Raw genomic sequence first — 22,427 nt, 5'->3', positions numbered from 1 at the left:
AGACTTTGCATAAGCCCTGTGCTGGGAAGTGACAGGTCTGTGATGCTGGCCAAGCCTCATGAGCCCAGCCTCTCTCCTCTTCCCCACCATTCACTGAAGGAAGCAGCACAAAACACCAGAAATTTTGGAACAACCCATTGTCAAGTTCCATCCTGCACCACTGGTGTCTTCTAGCTGGGCTTTGGATTTCAAAATTTGTCCCTTTCCTTTAACGCTCACACCTAGTAACTTTCTTTCAAGGGCTCATCTCACCAACCAAAAACCTCTGCTCTGCTCTCGAAGCTTGCAGAGAAATCTCCAGCTGTGGTTTTGTGTGCACTGCTAACAGAGGGTAACCTGCAGGATTGTTTGTGGATATTTCAGCTAATTATCTTGCCACAGACCACTGAGATGGATCTGGATGACTGTTCACTTAATAGTTCTGAAGGAGTAATTAGGGAAAATACCTGTTTGCACAGCCCACCCCAGTGCCAACAGATCTACGTGAACATGTTCTTCTGAATGTGATTAATCACATAAATAATTCTCAGAAATGAAAGTAGAGATCACCCACGCATTACACCCAGCAATGTTTTCAGGCATTACATCCTGAATCTCTGTAATGAATTAACCTTACAGTCTGTTTTGAATTTTTCAATTTTCAGCATACATCCTGCTCTGTTAGCAAAGTGACCCCACGGCCCCCATCAGTTTCTCCAACAATTCGAATTAGCCATTCTAAAAAGAACACAGATTTGAACATATCTAAACCTCGAGAAGGAAGTATAAATGCCAGGTTATGACCCATCACACTTCATGGCAGAGCCAGACATCATGCCCAAATTTCTAGATGTCTTTGTCTTCTGGATAGATGCCTCATATTCTACCACCAACATTCAAGATTTTCCTATAAGAACTAAATCTTCACTCATTCCATTACAGCCATAGAAATGCTCCATTTTTTTCATTCATAAGGAGATCTCTGAACTGCAGACTGACATAGAAAAGCAATTTCAGTTAGGACTAACTTATACAGATTTCCTGTAAATCTAGAAGTCCTAAAAGTTAGCGGAGGGAGACAAGAGGGACGATGATAGAAGAACTTGAAAAGTTTTTCAAATCATTATCGTCTCCCCAGTGGTAAAGTCAGTTAACCTCAGGCAAGCAGGTATGAGGATCCTACAATTTTAGCAGACAAATCCTCAGATACTAGTTTCCACATGAGGAAACAAAGTGATTTATTTAAGATCATTAGTTGATTTGTGATATGTGAAAGCATTTTAGAAAGGAAGCAGAATTTTGGTAAAGTTATTTCTCTTCGTTCAGCATTTTTAGGGCTAACATTGAGGTATCAAGGAATTGTCAAAAAACATAAAATCACATCAAATTCTTAAGAACCCAGTACCTGACATTTGTTAGATTTTGTTATAAATTTTAAGGTATTATTATGGGGGCAGGGGGAAATACCATTTGTTTTAATCTAGTCCAAATCTATGGAAGTAATTATAATTTTTTTTACTTTTGCACAAATAAAATGCTTGTGGTGAATAATTTTGTAGTAAGATTATACCTATTCTACTTTGTTCATCTTTAGAATCGTTGACACCTATGTTAATTCCTCAGTGTATTTTCTCACCTTTTCAACCTACATTGAAAATCCCTTTCTTCTGAAATGGTTTTATCTTCCATGTGGAAACCACATCTATACCTTTCTTTGGTCGTGTGTCCTTCAACTCAGCATCTAGCACCACACTAGAAATTTCAAGTGTTTAGTAAATAATTTGTGTTCTCTTTTGACCCAATAATTCCACTTTTGAGAGTTTATAAAAGGAACTGACTGGAGATATTCCCATCAGGTTATCAGCAAAGATATTCATTGTAGAAAATTATTTATATTGTCAAAAAAATTGGAAAAAAACTCCAAATCAAATTGACTATATAAATCATGATTTAGTTATGAGTAATGCTCTACAGACATTTAAAATAATTTTGTACAGAGATAGTTCATAAATTTTTTCACTGTGTCCTTAAGTGCAAAAAAAAAGATTTTATAAAATAGTATGTACAGTGATTTAATTGTTCCTAGAAATGTATATAAGTGATGTCCACTGATAGTTGAACCGAAGTATGTGTAAATGGTGAGATCTCTAGTAATTTTAAATCTTGTTGGGGTATTTCTTTTTTTTTCCCTACAATGAGTAGTAATAAATCAAGAGAAATTTTCCTTAAGGATATGCAGTTAATTCAGAAAATAAGTTTGTACCATGTTAAGAAGCTTCACTTCCCAGCATTTTTATACTTTCTATTTTGAGTACCTCTGTGATGAGCTCACAGAGTACGTGATAAACATTACCAGTAATCCTCCAATCTTTCACCTAAGACAGAAAATTATTAATTAGTAATTATGACTTACTAACAGAATACTAAAGTTGCTAATTATATTTTTAAGACTGAAATAAAATCAGAACCATGTTCACAAATTTCACATGAGTCGTACACAAGGATTTTAAGATCAATTTTTATAGTAAGGAGAATTAACTTTGGAAGTAAGTAGATCTCATTTTAAATCTTGGCTCTGCTACTTGCTAGCTTTATGGGTTTGTGCAAAACGTAAATGATTGACTTGTGCATTTTAATGAGATTATATAAGTAAAGTGCCTAGTATAAAGCATGAAATACAGCTAAGAGCTTAATAAAATACAACTTTTACAAGAATCATCATCATCATTCTCATCAACTATGCTCATTTTTATTTAAAACAAATGCTTTAATTGGATAAATTTGACCTGTAACACTGTATAAATTTAAGTGGTACAGCATGTTACTTTGATACATTGATATAATAAGGTTGCAACATTATTATCACATTATATACTTATAGTACAATAGTACTGTCTATATTCAATATACTGTATATTAGATCTCTGTAGCTCAATACTCATTTTGGGTCTGTACCCTGAAACACCATGGTTTTATCCCTCCAGCCCCCATCTCCTGTTAACCACCATTTAATTGGTTTTTTTTAAACATGTTTGACCTTTTTAGATCCCACATATAAGTGCTATCATATAGTACTTGTCTTTCTCTGACTTATCTCGCTTAGCATAATGTGCTCAAAGTCCAGCCATGTTGTTGCAAATCGCAGAATATCCTCCTTTTTCATGGCTGAGTAACATTCCATTGTGTGTTTGTACAGCTTTTTTATTCATTGATCCATTGGTGGGCATTTGGGTTGTTTCCACATCTTAGCTATTGTGAATAATGCTGTGTATAATGCTGTGATTAACATGGGGGAGTGCAAAGATCTCATCAACTTCCTGTTTTCATTTCCCTTGGGTATATGCCCAGAATTGGAATTGCTGGATCGTATGGCAGATCTATTTTTTTTTTCTATTTTTAACTTTTTGAAGAACGTCCATATGTTTTCCACAGTGATTGGACTAATCTACATTCCCACGAGCAGTGGATAAGGCTTCCCGTTTGACCATGTCCTCGCACCTGTTTTCCCTTATTTTCTATTTCTTTCTTTCTTTCTTTCTTTCTTTCTTTCTTTCTTTCTTTCTTTCTTTCTTTCTTTCTTTCTTTCTTCTTTCTTTCTTTTCTTTCTTTCTTTCTTTATTCAATTACCAACATATAATGCATCATTAGTTTTATTTTATTTTATTTTATTATGTTATGTTAATCCCCATACTTTACATCATTAGTTTTTGATGCAGTGTTCCATGATTCATTGTTTGTGTATAACACCTAGTGCTCCATTCAATACGTGCCCTCTTTAATACCCATCACCAGGCCAACCCATCCCCCAACCCCCCTCCCCTCTAGAACCCTCAGTTTGTTTCTCAGAGTCCATAGTCTCTCATGGTTCATCGCCCCCTCTGATTCCCTCCCTTCATTTTTCCCTTCCTGCTATCTTTTTTTTCTTTAACATATTACCCTTATTTTCTTGATGATAATCTGCACTCCTTTTTAAGTCACTGACGGCACAATGTCTTTATGTGCTGGGTTGTCAATTAGGGTTAGTTCCCAGGGCTGAACTTGCCAGCTGGATGGCAGGCGGGCCTTGGAAAGGTGGAGATTCGGAGCAAAGACTTGGTGGTGCTACTTGATTCAGAGAAGGACTAGGCAGCTGTACCTTCAAAAGACCAACTGTGAAGTAACTGAAACCGAAGTGGAAGTTCTAAATAGTGAGCATGGTGGCAGATTGGCATTTTTCCGACAGGAGTGATCATGAGTTACAGTGCCCAGCTCCCCAAAAATGCTCAGTGTATTTCCATCGATGATGATTTTTAGTTCCACCAAAGACACACTATTTGCTATTTAGCCCTCTCTTTGTTTTAACTTCTTTTCCTGGAAAATAAGGATAATTCAGTTTTTCACATACACCATGGGACTTAATCAGCTAATAAATATAAAACATTCTGACCACGTAATGTTATACAGGCAGTAAATAATATTATTAATAGTCAGAATGTAATTGTTTCAATAGTATTTTTCTAGAAAGTAGAGCTCATACTCATTCCTTCCTGATGTGAAAACTCTTCTACGCCCGTTAATCATTGCCCATGGAATGGAATTAGCAAATATAGAAGGTTGCCAAGTGCCAGTTTATCTACATTGATATTTAACATTTTTCACATTAAAATTCTTTCAATAGAAATAAATTTTGGACAGAAATAAACTTTCTTCAGTATGCATTGTCTCATATACTACAAAATTGCAGAGACTCTGATAAATAAAGCAATATTTCTAGTGTCGCTGGGGCCGTGAAAATGCATTTTCATATCAGCACTTCTATTTGTAAATCACAGAAGGTTCGTCTGATGGACAGAGTGCTGGGGAGAAGTGCACTCCTTTTGTCAGAATAAATAACCTGTATTTTAGGACCAGTGTCTCCTTGTGCCATTATGTAGTTCATAGGCTGGAGATTGTCTCTGCCCTCTGATGTTTGATTCAGTTTTCAGGGCATGACATCTGTTAACTTTTAAGCCCAAAAAGTCCTGTACGGGAAGTCTCAGCCTAATAAATAATTTCTTAAGATAGTAAGTGATTTTTCTTTCATTTTGCTTACTAAAAAGTCTAGGGCCAAATTTGAGACATGCTTCTAAGAACTGTGCAGAATTGTATGGCCTTACATTTTTGAGTGAATTAATAAATAAGGTGAAATGATATTATTTTCTAGAGAAGAGGAAATGTCAGGGGCTATATATTCAGAAGACTTATTTTTTACTAAATTCATTTTTTCCAAGTTAGACACTTATAGAATCTTTTAGACAAAAGTATGCAGAAGGCATAAACTGTGACTTTGAGAAGCTCTCACTCCCACGGGGCCACTATGGCAAACGGACTATCCCCCTGAGAGGTGCTAATAATGCCATAATAAAGATGCAAGAATGGGGCTTTGAGCATGTGTAATTCCAACTGTGGTAGTAATGTGAGATAATGTATTACTAAATTTAACTCAGAAGTTACTCTAAAATATTTGGCAAATACTGGGGCCCCTGGTTAGCTCAGTGGGTTGGGTGTTGAACTCTTGGTTTTGGCTCAGATCGTGATCTCAGGGTTGTGGGATCCAGCCCCATGTCGGGCTCCGCACTCAGCAAGGAGTCAGCTTGAGGATTTTCTCTCCCTCTCCCTCTGCCCCCACCCCCCCGCCCTCTCCCCGCCGCTGACACGCTCTCTCTCCCAAACAAGTAGATGAAGGGAGATATGTTTTTTAATGATATGACCATCACTCTGGTATTCATTATTTTTGCATTTTCTGTTTCAGAGACGCCCAAGCAGATGGCCTGCAATGAAGTTTCGAAGAGGCTCTGGTCATCCTGCCTATGCCGAAGTTGAACCAGTTGGAGAGAAAGAAGGTTTCATTGTATCAGAGCAGTGCTAAAATTTCTAGGACAGAACAGCACCAGTGCTGGCTTACAGGTGTTAAGACTAAAAATTTGCCTATACCTTTAAGACACACACACACAAACACACACACACACACGCACACACACGAAGGAGCCCTAAGCTGCTGTAGCCTGAAGGAGATGAGATTTCTGGACAAGCCCAGCACTGGAAGGGTAAAAGAAAAACTAAAACTCATCCAAGGTACCACTGACCATTGAACATAGAATTCCCTAGTGGAATACCATTTTATAGTTCACTCAGAACATCTCCTGTGGACTTATCAGAAGTATGACAAGATGACAGTGCTATTGGCTTAGGTGCAGGGTTGCAAAGGGATAGAGAACAAACAATAATAATAAAGCTTTAGTTCATGAGGGATCTACGCCTTTGGTTCAAATATTCTTCTCTGATGTCTCAAAGATAACTGTGTTCCAAAGCCTGAACCTTTTCTCTCAAAAGAGCAATGATGAATGTTTCAAGATTGCTAAGGAAAACAGCTCGTGCAGGAGCAAAAAACAAACCTAAAATAAGAGGGTTTTCTCTCTTTCCACCAGACATGTGGCAAAAGGATTTTGTTTTTCTGGTCTAGATCCACTTGTTCTGACAAGTTCATTATCCTACAGAATAATCTTTTATCTGTGCCTCCTTCTCCCTTGTTAATGAGTGTCCTTCCTATGGGCTGTGGCAGAATTACCACACTCTTGGCTAAGGATTAGGAGAGAGGGAGAGGCAAAGGAGATTTTCAGTTCTCTTGCCTCAGATAAAACAGTTCATTTCTTTTTTTTTTAAGATACATTGCCTCCGTTTTCCCAACCATGAAATCCTATGAAGCCACAGTTGCTCTTGGCTGAAGGAAACAATACAAAGAGTCCCTTAATCGTTTTTGAGGCAAAAACATTAAGGGAGTCTAAACATATGTGGGGGGAGGGTTTTGGGGTGTTTTTTTTTTCCTTTTTACTTTGTGCTATTTCAGTACTTAAGGCCCATGTCATTGTCAATTCCTGTCTAAGAAGCCATTCAAGTCAGCATATCCCTGGTGATAAAAAAGGATGAAAGAACCCTGCTGAATCATACAGTAATTTTCTTTAAAGCACATAGTAGTTACATAAATATATATATAAATATATTTTTGTTTATAACTAACACAAGGCAGGCTCTTGTGACTCAAAGAGTGCATTTGTCATCAAGACAAAACAAATGCGAGATGCATTACTGCATACTTCCATAGAGTTGTAAAATAATCCTTAATATTAGAATATTTTTATGTCCCTTAGCAAAAGTGGTTCAATCAGTTGCAGTGCCGATCATTTTCCTGCCTATTTGAGCCACTCTTTCATTCCTATCAACCCCTTCCCTCCCTGGCTAAAGAAAGCAGATGCAAAATGCTCCTTAGATGGATCTGTCATTTTGCCTTGTAATTGTAATTGCCATCCAGATTTCGAAACTTCTCCACAAATGAGGAAAGGAAAGGCATGGCTTGAGGAGGAAAGTGGTTAATATGTATACCGAGCTCCCAACGTTCAAATTCAGGTCCTGTGTGTACAAGTTCATCAACATCTCGACCCATGAAACTGACATCCTGTGCCCAGATGCTGTAGATTCTCCTAGGGCACAGTGTCCAACATTTGCAGATTCAGGTATCAGGAAGCAGAGATGTCTTATAAGCAGCACTTTACTAACAGCTTAGCATCTGTACACAGTGTCTGCATTGAACAACATCAGTCTACTAACAGAGTATCCTATGTTATCTTCACAGTTGTCTGACGTAAACTAGTACCGTCTTCAATCACGTATATTTTGCTTTACATTTTTAAATACCTGATGAGGTTAGTAATTTTTTCCTAACCTACTTAGTTAATAATTGAAAAAAAAAAAAAACCTGACAAGCAAGGCAATTGAAGGATGTGATGACAATCTCTCTGCTGTATCTGCATTCAGTTTATATGAAATATCCCAACTTATTTCTTGTGGAGTAGGTTTCGTCAGATTAGCAATAACCAAATGACTTGCCAATGTAACTGGTGCAACTGGTATTCTACAAAGACATAAGGAACACATAGACGATTCCTTTTAGGATAAGATGACGCTTCTCCCACTAGCTTTTGTGATAGGTGTGGCTTCCAGTAGCAGTTGATTGACAGTTATATAAATCTCGTGTATATATCCAACTCCTTACACAGTTCTTTGAAGTCGTAATGTTGTCTTTCTTCCCTTCAGAGCTCATATTCCACTTTCTATTAATAGAATTGACAATTCTGGAAACAAACGAACAAGACATAAAACTGAATTGTTCAATGAACTAAAGCACCTAGTAATAGGGAAAACTTTTTGGAAGTGTGAGAACACTTCCTAACAAAAGTAGGAGTTAGAGGTGCTGAAAAGTTTCTGCTGTATATGAATCTTTTAGTGGTAAGGAGAAAGGCTGGCTAATCCCTTTTTTTCATGAAATTTTTATTCTATTTTATATTTCTGGTTTGTTCCTGGTGCCCATTTACTGCAAAGGAAGAGCAAACGTACACCATGTTTCTAGAAATTCAGAATGGACATTGATGCTTTGGACTTTACATACATTATATATTAGAAGGGGTGCATCTGTACATTACTTAAATACTATGAACACAGTAGAGAGAGAATAACAATTTTAAAAAATTAAGAACAGCCAAGAAACACATACAGACTTCTGAAGAAATCTGATAAATGGTGCTACAGAGGAAATAATATTTGGTATTAGGTAAAGGTATAAATGTCAAGAAAAATGTCCTAAGCCAACCAGATGGCACTGACCACAATGTTGGTTGTTTATGAAGTGTTTAGACTTTAAGATACACTAACAAACAGAAAACTAAAGATCAATAATAAAGTACAGTTTACTCCCACTATTATTTTAGTTTGAGATACCTAGAGCATTTGCTGATCTCTCTCACATGGAGCTTCTAGAGTTGTTCTGTCCAGTATCCTATCCACTAGCTAAATGTGGCTATTTAAATTTAAATTAATTAAAATTAAATTTAAAAAAACCCTCAGTTCTTCAATCACTAGGCACATTTTGAATGCTCGATAGCCACATGTGGCTTGTTGGCTTCCATATTGGACAACACAGAACATTGCCATCACTGCAGAAAATTCTGTTATACAGTGCTGTAGAGTAGAGGTCTTTTCTTTTAATTCCCTCTCCTTGAATAAAAAGGAGAAGGAAGAAAAAAAGAAGATTTGGTAGTTCTTGGGCATATTTAAGTGTTTTTGATCTCAGAGAGGCAGCATGCTATAATGAAAAGAATACCGGCTGACACAGCTTTGAGTCTCCACTATGTTATCTTGGGAAAATCACTTTAACTTCCATAAGTCTCAATTTACAGTTTTGGAAAATAAAAATATTTTTGTTCTCTCTTCGTTGTAAGGTTATTATTATGCAGATTGACTAAATGTACAGACGTACAGGCTTTTAAAACCTTACATCAATGTAACCCATATAAAGCACAGCCTTGGTCCAGTCTCAGCACAAATTTGCATTCAGATGAAGAAAAGTCCACCAATCCTAAAACTATTCAAAGACAATCAAATCGATAAAAAATTTTCTTAAGAAAAGGCCAAAGGAAAAATTGCTCAATTTTTCCCCATCTTAATATTTTCTCTTAGTATTTCCCATCTGTCATGTCTCTCCCAACTTTGACTCCTCCACCATGACACAGTCCCTATGTGCATGCTGAAATTACTTCAATTCCTTATTATGTAGAGTCACTGAGTCTCTCTAGTTTCTTGCGATTTCCCAGTTTACTCTTCGCAGCAAAGGGAGGCCCAGGGGCTGAGCAGCAGGCTTTTCTTTAGAAGGAAATACCTCAAGCATAAATAATTTCAAATATTTATTTTATCCCTGTGACACAAATATAAGGGGCTGCCTTATTAAAATATAAAAATACATGGAACTCAATTTCTGAACGGTAAAAACTTGCAAATGCAAATAAGAAGATGACTATTCTTTTAAATTATACTAATATGCAGATAATATATATTCTGATTAGTATAATTTATTAGTTTCTGGGGCCAAAAGTTCTTACATTACTACCTGTCCTGAAGGAGTGTCATCTTGGTTATGTCCTCTAGTGTCTGTTGCCCATTTGAGAAAAAGTTTTGCTAGAATCCATGCCTTGATTCAAGAAACTTTCCTTCCATGATAAGAAATTAATATTTAAATAAGACTAAGAAATCAATCCTGTTGTTATGGTTTCTTCCTCCTGTGAAATGTTATTTTTCTTGGTATTTCTTCAGGCATTTTTCAAATACTTTATTACAATGAGCTTTACTAATTCCCAAAGGTTGCTCTAGCTCTTACTTTCCCATCCCACACCGTGTTTTGGCGTCAGCATCCATATGCCAGAATCATGGCAGGTCATCTAACCCAAGCTCTTCATTTTACAGATCAGAAAATTGACTCCTGGAAAGATATGGTAATTTTCCCAGTGTCAGAATTGGGTCTTGAACTTAAAACTCCCAACTGGTAATTTCTGTTACCATTTTTCTTGCCTGCACCCCTTCATCAGCAGTTAAGGCCAACCCCAACCAAGCAGCTTAGAAGGCACAGTCCATCTGAAGGCTAAGTTTATCTGTACTACTGACTCTTCTTATAATATAGAACTTTGGACCCGTCTTCTTCTATATGTTCATAAGAATAGTACCATCTTCATGACAACCAGTGATTTTAAGTTCTAGCCATTACAGTGTCTTTATTTAGTTTTGCACGCCCCTCCCACCCCTACCTGGTGCCATCTGTCAGCAACACTATTTTTAGTCATTTAAAATTGTTCTACCTTTGTTTCATTTCTTCCCAAATATATCTGAAAACTAAGAATCTTCATAGCTTATTTTCTTACAACATATATAATCACAAGTTTTATTTGCTTTTGAAACCACTTGAACATTTTTGCCCCAGGAAGGTTTTTTGAGCAAATATTATGAGGTCTGTGGCATTACCTATTACCTTGTGTTTATAAAGCACTTTACATTTTGTGGAGCACTTTGACTCACCCCTTTATTTGTTCACTCATTCGGCCACTCAGTTTACTTAAATATTTATTGAGCACCTATCGGAACCAAGTTCCTGTGCTGGATCTGTGGTATATAGTGATAAATACAAATAGAGATCAGGCAGGTCGACTGATAATTGTGATATGATGGAATCCTCAGGCACAACTTTGCAAAGAGGTCGGATCAATATTATTCTATCCAATTTCCAATTCCAATTGTCTATTATACTTAGAGAATTATCAAGTATTTGCCTAAAGAATGTTTCAGAAATACAATACATCATTGCACATTGGTGCTGTTTGCTCTATTTTAAATGGTTTGTAAATTTCATTCATGGGAACAAAAGTGACTCATCCAAAGTTGTCCCAGACCCAGAGGGACTTTCCAGGTCACTTGGACTTTTTCTGACTAGATGTAACAGTTCACTTTCTTGTACCAATATTTTCTGAACGTTCAACATCATAGTTTTAAGGTATTCCAGAAACACCAGTGTATCAAAGAAGCATTTGCACTTTAGGTGTGTGGTTGTTATGTCACTTATTAGACTGCCTCAGGCTTTCTCAACCTTGGCACTGTTGACATTTGGGGTCCCTGAATTCTTTGTCAGAAGGTGGGGTGGAAATAGTCCCGTGTGTTGTAGGGCATATATGGCGGCTTCCAGGCAGCTTCCATTGACTTTATGCCAGTGGTGTTCACACACACACATACACACACACACACACACACACACACACACAGACTGTGACAACTAAAGATGTCTCCAAACATTGCCAAATGTCCACGGATTGGGATTGGGAAAACTACCGGATTATCTAACTAGCAAAATATATCAGAAGAAAAAAAGAAATGTTTCTCTTTCCCTTAAGCTTTATGATAGATAGGGGTTTTTGGTTTTTATTTACAATAAGACTTGGGATCATAAACTCTCTGAATTAGAAGGGACTGTAAAAAGTCACTAGTTCAGTTACAACCCACCATCATCCTTATCTATTTCCCCATCTCTCAGTTTTACAGATTTAGTGGGAGAAGATCAGAAGATTGATTATCTCTAGAAACTTGGAAATTTGCTGTTTCCTAGTGAGAGATAAGTCTGTTCGGTAATTGTGCTTTGCTGCTAGAATTGTAGCCGTTGTGATGTTAGCTTCAGTGTGGAGACTTGGGGTCATACAACTTCGGTAACGCAGACTCTGCCTTGAGGAGTTTTCTTTTGGTCATTTGACACTTTTACAAATCTTGGTCCTTCATCTTTGCCTCAAAATATGCATGGAAGTTGAAGTTTGGTACATCTAATTTTAAGTATATCTGGATGAGCTTTCTATTTCTGATATTCTGTTATTTTTATTTCTATATCTGATTTTTTATTGCCCTTCTAGAGAAAAAATTGACTGTCTCAAGAAACTGAGAATTGGAAATTTCCAAGTCGGGATATTTAATCTGTCAAGCCAAAGTTCTTATGATTTGATGTGCCTTGGGTCAGTTTTCCCACTGGGTCAGTGATTTCCTGTGGGTAACTGTGAATCAAGTCAGCCATACTTGTGTCTACGCCGCACCAGTTGGAAAACATGGTGGAGTTTTACAAAGACAACCCCTCAAGAATATTCCTAGAAATAACAACAAACGCCCAGCTGGAATATCAGGCCTCCCCTTGATTCCTTTGCTAACACACCAACCCAGACTTTGCGAGCATTCATAACCATTTACTACAAATTGCTACTATGGTGACACAATTGAAAGCCTTGATTACAAAGCCCAAGGCTATAGAATATTGAGGCGCTCACACACAGAGTGAGCTCTCGCAAGATAATCCTAGAAACCAGAAATCTTCAGCTGAGGAGACCCTCAAGTATATCTCCTCTACCACAGTCCATCGGACAGTTTGATGTTACATAACATTTTGATTAAGCTGATCTTCTAATTTCAGCTGAAATTGGAATGCATCTGCCTGTTACCTGACATAACTTTTAAACCATCCACTGGTGATGATTGCAAAGAAGTAAGATGGTAATTTTTGTAAGATGGTAATTATCCAAGTAAAATCACATAATTTCTTGAATCACTTCTCCCTGACACATTTATGAAGTACATCATCATTGGCTTCTCAATAGCACATTTATTATGAATGACCAAATTATGTCTAGAGAAATAGATGCTCAAAGCTTGTTATTATAAGTGAATTTCCAGATCATTGTTGACTAAGAGATTCTGTGACTTTAAATCCAGAATAAAAGGCTGGGTGGGGGGGGTAGAAATAATTTAAATCATATGCTGCTCCTCATCTTTTTCTATTTTCTAAAATTTACTAACATTTGAGAATTACTAAAAAAAATCTAATGGAATAAAGCAAAAAAATTTTAAGTTGGCAGATAGTGATATATTTATTTTGATTCTGGTTGAAAATCTCAGTGACTTCTCTCATTCCCACTGGCGTGTTATTTTTTTTAAAAGAATCTCTCTTTTTTAGCATTACAAAAACTATAGATTCATGACCAAAATGTTACTTACTGATCATGCAGCTATAAACCTTTGTGCCTGTTGCATAGATACATAGTATGAAACTCATTTTAGAGGTTTGCTATATGGGGAGAGGTATAAACATAAGAGTGAGTGGGTGGATACGATTCATGGAAAAATTGAAATATGCTATTGAGCAGAATTTTCATCTTCTTCAGAGCAATGTACAGATCAATAGGAGATGAAGATCAGCTCAAAATTAGGTCATTCAGACATTCAGACACAGATCCTGCAAGTTATCCTAGGAAACAGGTGATATACAGAAAGTCAAGGATGTCCCCAATTAATTTAAAACTCAACCATCATCCACCTGTACTTCTCCTATGGCACAATCCTAAAATCATGAAGGCCCAGAAGGGGCCTTCCTGCTCCAGGAAATTGGGTTCCTTATGGTCAAGTAAGGACCAAAAAGAGGCTTTTCCATTTATCTCCTTCTGACTTACAAGGCATGTGCTTTGGTCCCCTTGTGCCAGAGACCATGAGACAGCCAACCACACAGAGGAAATAAAATACAGTAAAGAGAAAATAAATTTTCCTGAGGAAATGAGAAGAAAGGGTACTTTCAACTGTGGACCCATAACTGAATCTCTGTGAAGTTTGACCATCTCGGGACCTGATTCATATACTGTTATCTAGACACGTGGTCAAGTCCAAGCAACCATTTTTAAGGTGGTTTGAACAAAAACATGCTCAGATTGTCATATTTATAGCAGAGAAATAAAAACCCAAATTCAGAGTCCTCCACCAGGCTACTCGGAAAAATACCATCAAAGTGAAGTCACAGCTTTCCTTGCTGAGATCTGTTAAAATCATTTTAGGGAAATTAATTAATGTTCTTTAGACACAGACATTTTGTGTACATTATGGCGAAGTCTCAGAGCCCTCGCTGAGAAGGGGAAAGTCTTTTCATAGGCTGATCAAAACAAATCTCTCATTTGCCTCATTTGAGGCATTTGGGCCGTGCCTGGGAAGTACATTATTTTCAGGGGGAAAAAAGAAACAGCCTTTTTTGCATGCCATCTGGGATCATGGGGACTTCCAACGCCAGGAATTTACTACTGTTTCTGGTAATTCTGCCTGTAGTCCTCTGCAATGTCCCAAGTGTGAAAAGAGAAGTTGGGCACCCGCGGGGCTGTCTGTGTTTTATGCCAGTTGCACCAGCACACAGAATATTTGTACGCATTTCAAAGTGGGTATAATTGTACCCTTTGTCAGAATCACAAAGCTCACTGCAGTGTTCCTGAAAGAGAACACTGAGGGGAAAATCTGACCCTCTAAACCCAGTCAACCCCGCACAAAAGGAACGATTGTGTGGATGAGCACAGCACATTGCGACTTTGTTTCTCACTGTTTTTCCAAAGCCCTGTACTCACATCGAGGATGTGTCTTTCAGGTGAAGATTAATTTTGCAGAGGTTTTCCAAAATTTAGCTTTAATCCAGGGTTTGGAAAACTGAGCACTTTAAATTTACTCCAGTCTCTGGGCATCATTCCTATTTCTTCTGCCTTGTCAGTGAGACATTCTGAGCCCTACATTCTTCCATGATCAAATAACCTACACATACTTCATGATGACCTCATGCTTGACGTACCTGAACCTGCAAATATAAGAATGATTGTACATGAATTTGCACTATTGGTGTCTAATAACAGACGAGGGGTAACCTTTACTGAAACCAATGGTTTAAATTCAAGAATTTAGATGCTATGTACTTCTGCAAGCTTCCTGATTATTTTCACTGTAAGATTAATTATCAAAGTTTGAATGTATTTCCTTAGAGTTCATTCATTTGCCATCTCTTTTCCTGGGGATCGTTATGATTGCAATAAGTCATTAAAGTTTTCCTCACACAGCTACTTAAACAAAGTTTTTCTGCAACTCTGGCTCTGCTTACAGTATGTGGGAAATCTTCATTTTTTTTTTCCTAGTAAAAATGTGGTAAGAAAGCCAGTGTATCGACTGCCATGGTGACACAGTTCATCTTAAAAGGTCTGGAAGCTGGTGGTGACCAAATGTTATCTGTGTTGTCTCTGCTGATTGCTATTTTCAGAATTAAATCCTGTTTTTCACTTCCGGTTGGAGTCAACGAATTGGGGATTGAAGAAGGGGGGAAGGGAAGAGTTTGTGTAATACCGCTGTCATATTTGACTACATATTAAAAACAATAAATGATCGTTTTGTTTTAATTTCTTAAATACTTTTATCCTGGTCTTTCAACGTACTTCTGTTTCCTTCCCACTGTTAGTTTTGAAACATTTTACTTATTACGGAAGAAAATCGTGCAGCGTGCAGAGCCACGGGCTAACGACATGGTAGAAAACCCTTTTGCTTCTAAACCTGTCCGATATACCAGCTAGAGCAAGCTGGAGAAAAGGAAGGACCTAGAATGTCACAGTGTGCAGCTGGGTGGAGGCTTGGTTCCTGCCCCCAACCCTCAAAGCACAAAGGCCCTGGTTGAGTTCTAGATCAGGGGATCAGGCAGGTGGGGCTTAGCTGCCAGTTGAACTCTTAGTACTAGAATCAGTCAAGGTGCTTCCATTCAGCTCTTGCTTTCGTCGCTAGTACTCCAATCCCCTTGTTCCAAACTGGAAATGATGGTACCTATTTCACTAGGGGCTTTGGGATGTGTCCCTCAGCTAATGTATGTACAACATCTGAAGAGAAATGTTCTGAATTCTAAAGATCCTCTCCCTGTTTCCTTATCCACCACCCCTGAACCATCCTTTGCACAATCCCGGGGATGCACCAGCCTGAACCCAGGGCCAGGAAGCAAATGCTGGAAGCTGCGGTGGGGAATCCCAGTCAGTGGCATTTCTCAAGCCACTCTATGGCTTGATTTTTCAAGTCTTACCTCTGGATGGATCTTTTGGACTGTACTGATGAAGCTTTGATAACATGGAGTAATTCAGAACTGCAGTTTTAAATGGTGTGAATTGTCCATAGGATGCCAAAAGGGAAAAATTATTCATGCAAATCATGCAACTTGCCCTAGCAGGAGAAAAACATCTAAGCCAGTGTTTATGTGTGCCATTTCCTTAAATAAAAAGTGAAAATGTTAAAGGAAAAAATGCTCATGACAATCACACAGCTTTTAAATTAGCTGTAGATGTATATATCTCTTATAACTTTGGAGAGCAAGGTGTTCTCCTCACAGATCCCTATTCCAAACCACTCTTTTCAGAACCTGAGGCTTCTAACAGGCAGTTGAGAAATATTCCCCCTCAGTTGATCTTAACAAATGTTTGTTAATGTCTAATCTGTGCTACACAGTGTGCTTGATTCCAGAGCTACCAAAACAAAACAAAACAAAAAAAATAATGTCCCTGCTTTCAATTAGCCCACAGCCTAGTGGGGGAGGCAAACATTTAAATAAATATGGCAAATCAAGTATTATAGGTCCCCGGATAGAACTATTTATGTGGTACACTGCAGTCCCAGAGGGGGGAGAGTTCATTATGGATGAAAGAGGTCAGGAGAGCTTCCATAGAGCAAGTGACATCTGAACTTGGTCTGGAAAATGGAGTAGGCTTTCACCAGGGCACAGCATGAGGATACCAGGGAGAGGGTGGCTGTGAGCAAACGGCCGGGCCGGGGCAGGGAGGAGGCTGGGGAGAAGGGAGAGGCCAGAGCATTAAAGCCCTCAATGACGTCCTTAGGACCTCACAGTGTATCTTCAAAGCAATAGGTGCACTTTGAAGTTTTGAGGTAGAGGAGCCATATAATCCCACTCTTCTAGAAAGATCACCCCAAAGGCGAAGTGATGGGTGAATTGCCCTGGGAGAAAGTGGAGAGACCATTCTGGAAACAACTGCTTAGGTCTGGCAACTGTTCCATGACTACAGTTCTTTCTCCCAGATCTTAGCCTCCATGTCTTTGGTCCTCTCCCAAGCCCATCAGCAAGTGTGAAATGCCCGCCTCCCCTGCAGCCAACCCCTTCCAGCAAATTATACATTCCCGTTCTATTTCCCAAGGAAATAGCACAGCACAATCTGATACGCTTTCACGTGCAATCAGCGGGACCTCCCTGGTTGTACCCAACTCTTTCAACAACAAGAACACCTTTCTCCATCTTCTAAAAGTCCCAGGAAACCCAGACAACCAAGACTGCCCGAGGTAGAGGTTAAATTTCCTCGGCGATGAGGATAACATGGGAAAAGACAGATATCGTCAATTTCCTTATGGTCAAGATAGACTTAAGTATTAATTAAAGTAGTTGAGGTTTGAATTTAAGGTGCTGTCCCTGAAATAAATGAGCAAATGATTTTTTTTAAGATTTATTTATTTATTTGAGATAGAGCATGATGGGGGAGGGGCAAAGGGAGAGGGAGAGAGAATCTCAAGCAGACTCTGCACTGAGTGCAGAGCCCAACGTGGGGCTCGATCTCACGACCCCAAGATCATGACAAGAGTCAGATGTTTAACTGACTGAACCACTCAGGCGCCTCCAAATGATTTTTTTAACATTAATAGTTAACCCATGGAGTTGTCCTTAGAATTAATGAATTAGTAAATGTCGGTCAGGACTATCTGTGGTTATTAGAAAGCTCAGCAAATCCAAATTACAGAAAGGAATTGGAAAGATCAATTGATTTCAGAGGCCAGTGGGGATCTGAGGCATGACAAAGCTTCCAGCATGGTTATAGTCAAATGTCAGGGAAGAGCAGAACTAGATCTCAGACCCAGTGGGGAAGCGATAAGTCAATAAGATTGACCGACACTAAAGACAAAGCCTCAGAGATTTGAAGCAGTCCACAGCAAGATGATTTCAATGCAAACTGCCTCTGCATAATTTGAGAGTCCATGAAGTATTTCAGAGCTCTCCAAGGAAGCAGATAAATACCTGATTTAGTCATCGGGGAAACTATGAAGATGTCCGTCATAAAGGATGTTCTGCATTTAGAGACATTGGCTTTCCAGCTTAAGTGTGTTCTAATTACAGGAGAGAGGAGCTTGGGCCTTGGAGATGTAAGGAGCTGGTGGAACAGAAGCCAACAGTTTTGGGATACTCCCGTATGCCTCCCGTTTACAGGCGGCCACATTTCACACACCCACCATACTACCCGGGGCTTAGCACGAATACAAGAAGGTCAGACGAGAGTGCAGGGTAGAGAAAAGATAGAATTTCTGACTGGAAACCATTGCCTTAGCTGGTTCTGATTTCCTCGATCCAGACATTCAGAAATGTCATCTACACTTCTTCTTCAAGTCTAAATGAAGGGCCATTATGGTTTTTGGAAATTTCAAAAACATGTCCAAGAGAGAAAACCAATGAGAATCCCGTAGAGTTTGCAAATCTAGGCCTTGTTGGCACCCCACCCCACCCCCAGGAATGGGTTTATTCTTTTCCACCAGTTGTTATTACTTTAAAGTCACAGGAAATGTGCTTGGCCTCCCAGAGTAAATATACTTCGCAAAGGCCAGCATCTCTTGATAAATGTTAATTGACCCCTTTTTAATACGCATTGCTCTTAATAGCTGCAACAAACTTTACTTGCAGCCTTTGAACTTCTACCAGATATTCTCCTGACATTTTTCCTGGTGAACTTTTGGAGTTGCAGAATAACATTGGGCTTTTTCTCCCTGGATTTCTTTTTACAATTGCAATTTAGATTTCCTTCCAAAAGGATTCAATGTGGTGCAAGCCTTGGTAGAATGTGAAGCGAATATCTCCTGCTGCATTTTGGCTGTAAGCCTAGAGGATGGGATGCATAAATTATTTTAAATGCCATAGAACCAGGATGCCTGGGTGGCTCAGTTGTTAAGCGTCTGCCTTCAGCTCGGGTCATGATCCCAGGGTCCTGGGATCGAGCCCCGCATCGGGCTCCCTGCTCCACGGGGGACCTGCTTCTCCCTCTCCCACTCCCCCTGCTTGTGTTCCCTCTCTCTCTGTGTCTCTCTCTGTCAAATAAATAAATAAAATCTTTAAATAAATAAATAAATGCCATAGAACCTTGCATCTTATTTCTTTCTCTAATGTTTTAAATCCGCATCAGGATGCCTTGAAGCAAGATGCTGAACATGCAACAGCACATCTCCAGAAAGACAAATGGCGACTTGCAAAAAGGGAACCATCCCTTTCATAAAATGGTGTCCTTTGGAATTTAATTAGATGTCGTTTTCTTGAAGAAAGGTATGTTACTTGAACAAAACCAGCTTTCGGCGGGTTAAACAGTACTTAAGGCGAAGAAGAAAGGAGCACAGCTGTTGGAACAGTGAGAACAAGAGCTTGGATACAGCAGGAGACTCCCCAGCGGACCATACACAGTAAACTGGCAGAGAGGATGTGCGTGGAGGGGGAGGGGCAGCCACGTGGACTTTCCTGTGTTTTACTTTATGTCCTGATATGAAGCTTTATTGAGGCCCTGGGGTGGGAGTTCACTTACTTCAGACAGACTGCTGAGGTCAGTTTGATTTCCTTGACATAAAACCACAACTGATAAGTGACCTGACAGTCATGGCTCAGAAGCATGAAAACATTCAGTCCCCGCTAAGACAGGAAGGAAGGTCCGGTGGTGATTGCTTTTTGAAACCTTTCTCATAAATGTCAAACCAGGGTCCCCATATCATCAAGAACTCACTGAGGAGCATCTGCTCTTGGGTTTACATATGTCAGTTTCCTGAGACAAGTCTTTTCTCTGTGCCAATAATATGAGATCTCAGGTCCGCGGATACCTGTCCACGTAAGCAATTAAGGGGACAAGCTCTGTGACATCACACAACTGACCTCTCGGGGCCAGATTTCTTCATCTATAAAGGGAGGATTAAAATAGTACTGACTTCCTAAGATTATTGTAACAAATAAATGACCTAAAATATTTTCCTTTGTGTTATGCCATAACACTCAACAAAACTTAGTTATCATTGTTGCTTATGAAAGATGCATTGATTTTTGTCCCCAAAAATGCTGCCTTAGTCCTTAAGGAGATAAATATAAGAAAAAAAAAAAGTAGAGAGGAACAATTACCTGGGAAAAAAGACTGGGAAATAAGCCTTTCAAACTAGAAATTGCACAGGAGGGAAACTACTTGCCTTGGAGTCGTCTGACTCATCCTCCCTGAAAGTCTCATTTCTCCCCACATCTAGGACAGTCTCTTCAGTTCCCCGTTCCAGGAGACTTACCAGAGGGAAAAGGAGGGAGCTTTCAATCTGAGTGAGGAAAAATAAAATATTAAATAGCAAAATACAATGATAAGCCTAGAGGAAGACCATTTGGCTATAGCGTTTAAAAAGTTACCTGCCTTTTAAAAAATGTATTCATTTGGTTATTTACAATTTTACAGAAAAATCAGGACCTCTGAGTGTTATTCAAAGAACTATTTTTATATGTCTGCTTCTAAGCAAAATGAGGAACATATTTCCAACATATCTCAAGGTAGTTTCAAATATAATTCATAAGATGTAACACGTTTTAAGCTTGTGCAAACCTGCTTTATACTGATAGACTAAGGCACAGATTCCAGCCCCTGTTTCTGCCCACAGAACACCAAATGTGTGGTTGGTTGGCTTGTTTCCCACACCAACCAATTCTCCAACTTTCTGGACACCAGCTGAGTGTCCTATAATTCAACTCAGTCCTGACACTAACTGCCTGGAGTTAGTGCAGACCCCAAAGGTTAAGGGTTCAGTCCCACCGGACTGTTCCCACATCAGACACCAATAGAAAATCCTGAACCACCCATACTTCTGAAAGACCAACTATAAATCAGGGATTCCTACGACCCCCTCCTTGGGTTCGATAATTTGCTAGAGTGGTCCCAGGACTCAGGGAAAGCGGACTACTTACTATTACTAGTTTATCATGAAGGATACATCTCAGAAATAGCCAGTGGAAGAGATGCATAGGACAAGGTATGGGGCTTCCACTTCCTCTCTGCGTACACCACCCTCCCAAGCATTTTGAAGTGCTCACTAACCTAGCAGCTCCCAAACCCCATTGTTTAGGTGTTCTCATGGAGATTCCATTACAATAGTCACCATGGATTAAATCATTGGCCATTGGAGATTAACTTAATTTCCAGCCCCTCTCCCCTCCCTGGAGACCAGGGGTGGGGTTGAAAGTTCCAACTTTCTTATCCTGCCTTGGTCTTTCTGGTGACTGGCCCCCATCCCGAAGCTATCAAAGGGTCCACTGAGAGTCTCCTCCTTAGAACAAAAGACACCCCATATCATTCTTATCACTCAGGAAATGCCAAAGGATTTAGGAGCTCGGTGCCAGGAAACCGGGACAAAGACCAAATGTATATTTCTTGTCATTCTTCTCAGCCCTAGTGAGTCAGAAACCCTTGCCAATCCTCTCTTCCCCCTTCTGCGACAGGAGTCTCCCGCTTGCCACAATAAGAATGTTTCCGCACAAAGATGCCCATTGCTCAGGAAGCTCCTCACAGCAGATGTCTCTTTGTAATGTGATAGTAGACCCACCTGGGTATAGCAAACAAAGCACATTCAACAGCACACCCTCACACTGCAGAACTGGATTTCCATTTGCCGTGTATTTTATTTTGAGGATTTATTCAATGAGTACTTACTGATCACCCCTCCAAGAGCCACGTACTATTTTGTGTGCTGGAAATTCAGCAATGTATTTGTTTTACAAATACTCACATACTATTTTTCTTGTGCCAGGCACCAATCTAAGCACCTTACAAATATTAAATTATTGAATTATTTTATTACCTTAGGCAGGTGCTCTTACTATTCTCATGTGCTAGAGGCTGAAAGTCTATGTCCCCTCAAAAATCATGGGTGGAAACCTAAGTCCCAAATGTCATGGTATTTGAAAGTGGGAATTTAGGAGGTGATTAGGTCATGAGGATGGAGCCCTCATGAATGGGATTAGTGCCTTTATAAAAGAGACGCCAGGGGCACCTGGGTGGCTCAGTTGGTTGAGCGTCGGCCTTCGGCTCAGGTCATGATCCTGGAGTCCCAGGATCGAGTCCCATGTGGGCTCCCTGCTCGGCAGGGAGTCTGCTTCTCCCTCAGCCCTTCACCCCGCTTGTGCTCTTTCATGCTCTCTCTCTCTCTCT

The 22,427-nt window shown here is 39.3% G+C and overlaps 1 protein-coding gene across 1 annotated transcript in view; it reads left to right on the top strand.

Annotated features, from left to right (window-relative positions):
• The window catches only part of PLXDC2 (plexin domain containing 2), a 468,788-nt gene extending 453,189 nt beyond the window's left edge, over nt 1–15,599 (top strand). The window contains exon 14 of the mRNA XM_028114162.2: nt 5,750–15,599. Within this exon, the coding sequence (XP_027969963.1) occupies nt 5,750–5,866 (117 nt within the window). The 3' untranslated portion in view covers nt 5,867–15,599. The remainder of the gene's footprint in view (nt 1–5,749) is intronic.
• The last annotated feature ends 6,828 nt before the right edge of the window (nt 15,600–22,427 follow it).

The sequence above is a fragment of the Eumetopias jubatus genome, unplaced genomic scaffold, assembly GCF_037043125.1.
Source record: "Eumetopias jubatus isolate StellerSeaLion01/CBP00866 unplaced genomic scaffold, mEumJub1_p1.0 scaffold_8, whole genome shotgun sequence".
NCBI classification, from domain to species: Eukaryota; Metazoa; Chordata; class Mammalia; order Carnivora; family Otariidae; genus Eumetopias; species Eumetopias jubatus.
This window is presented reverse-complemented; position numbering and strand designations above follow the sequence as displayed.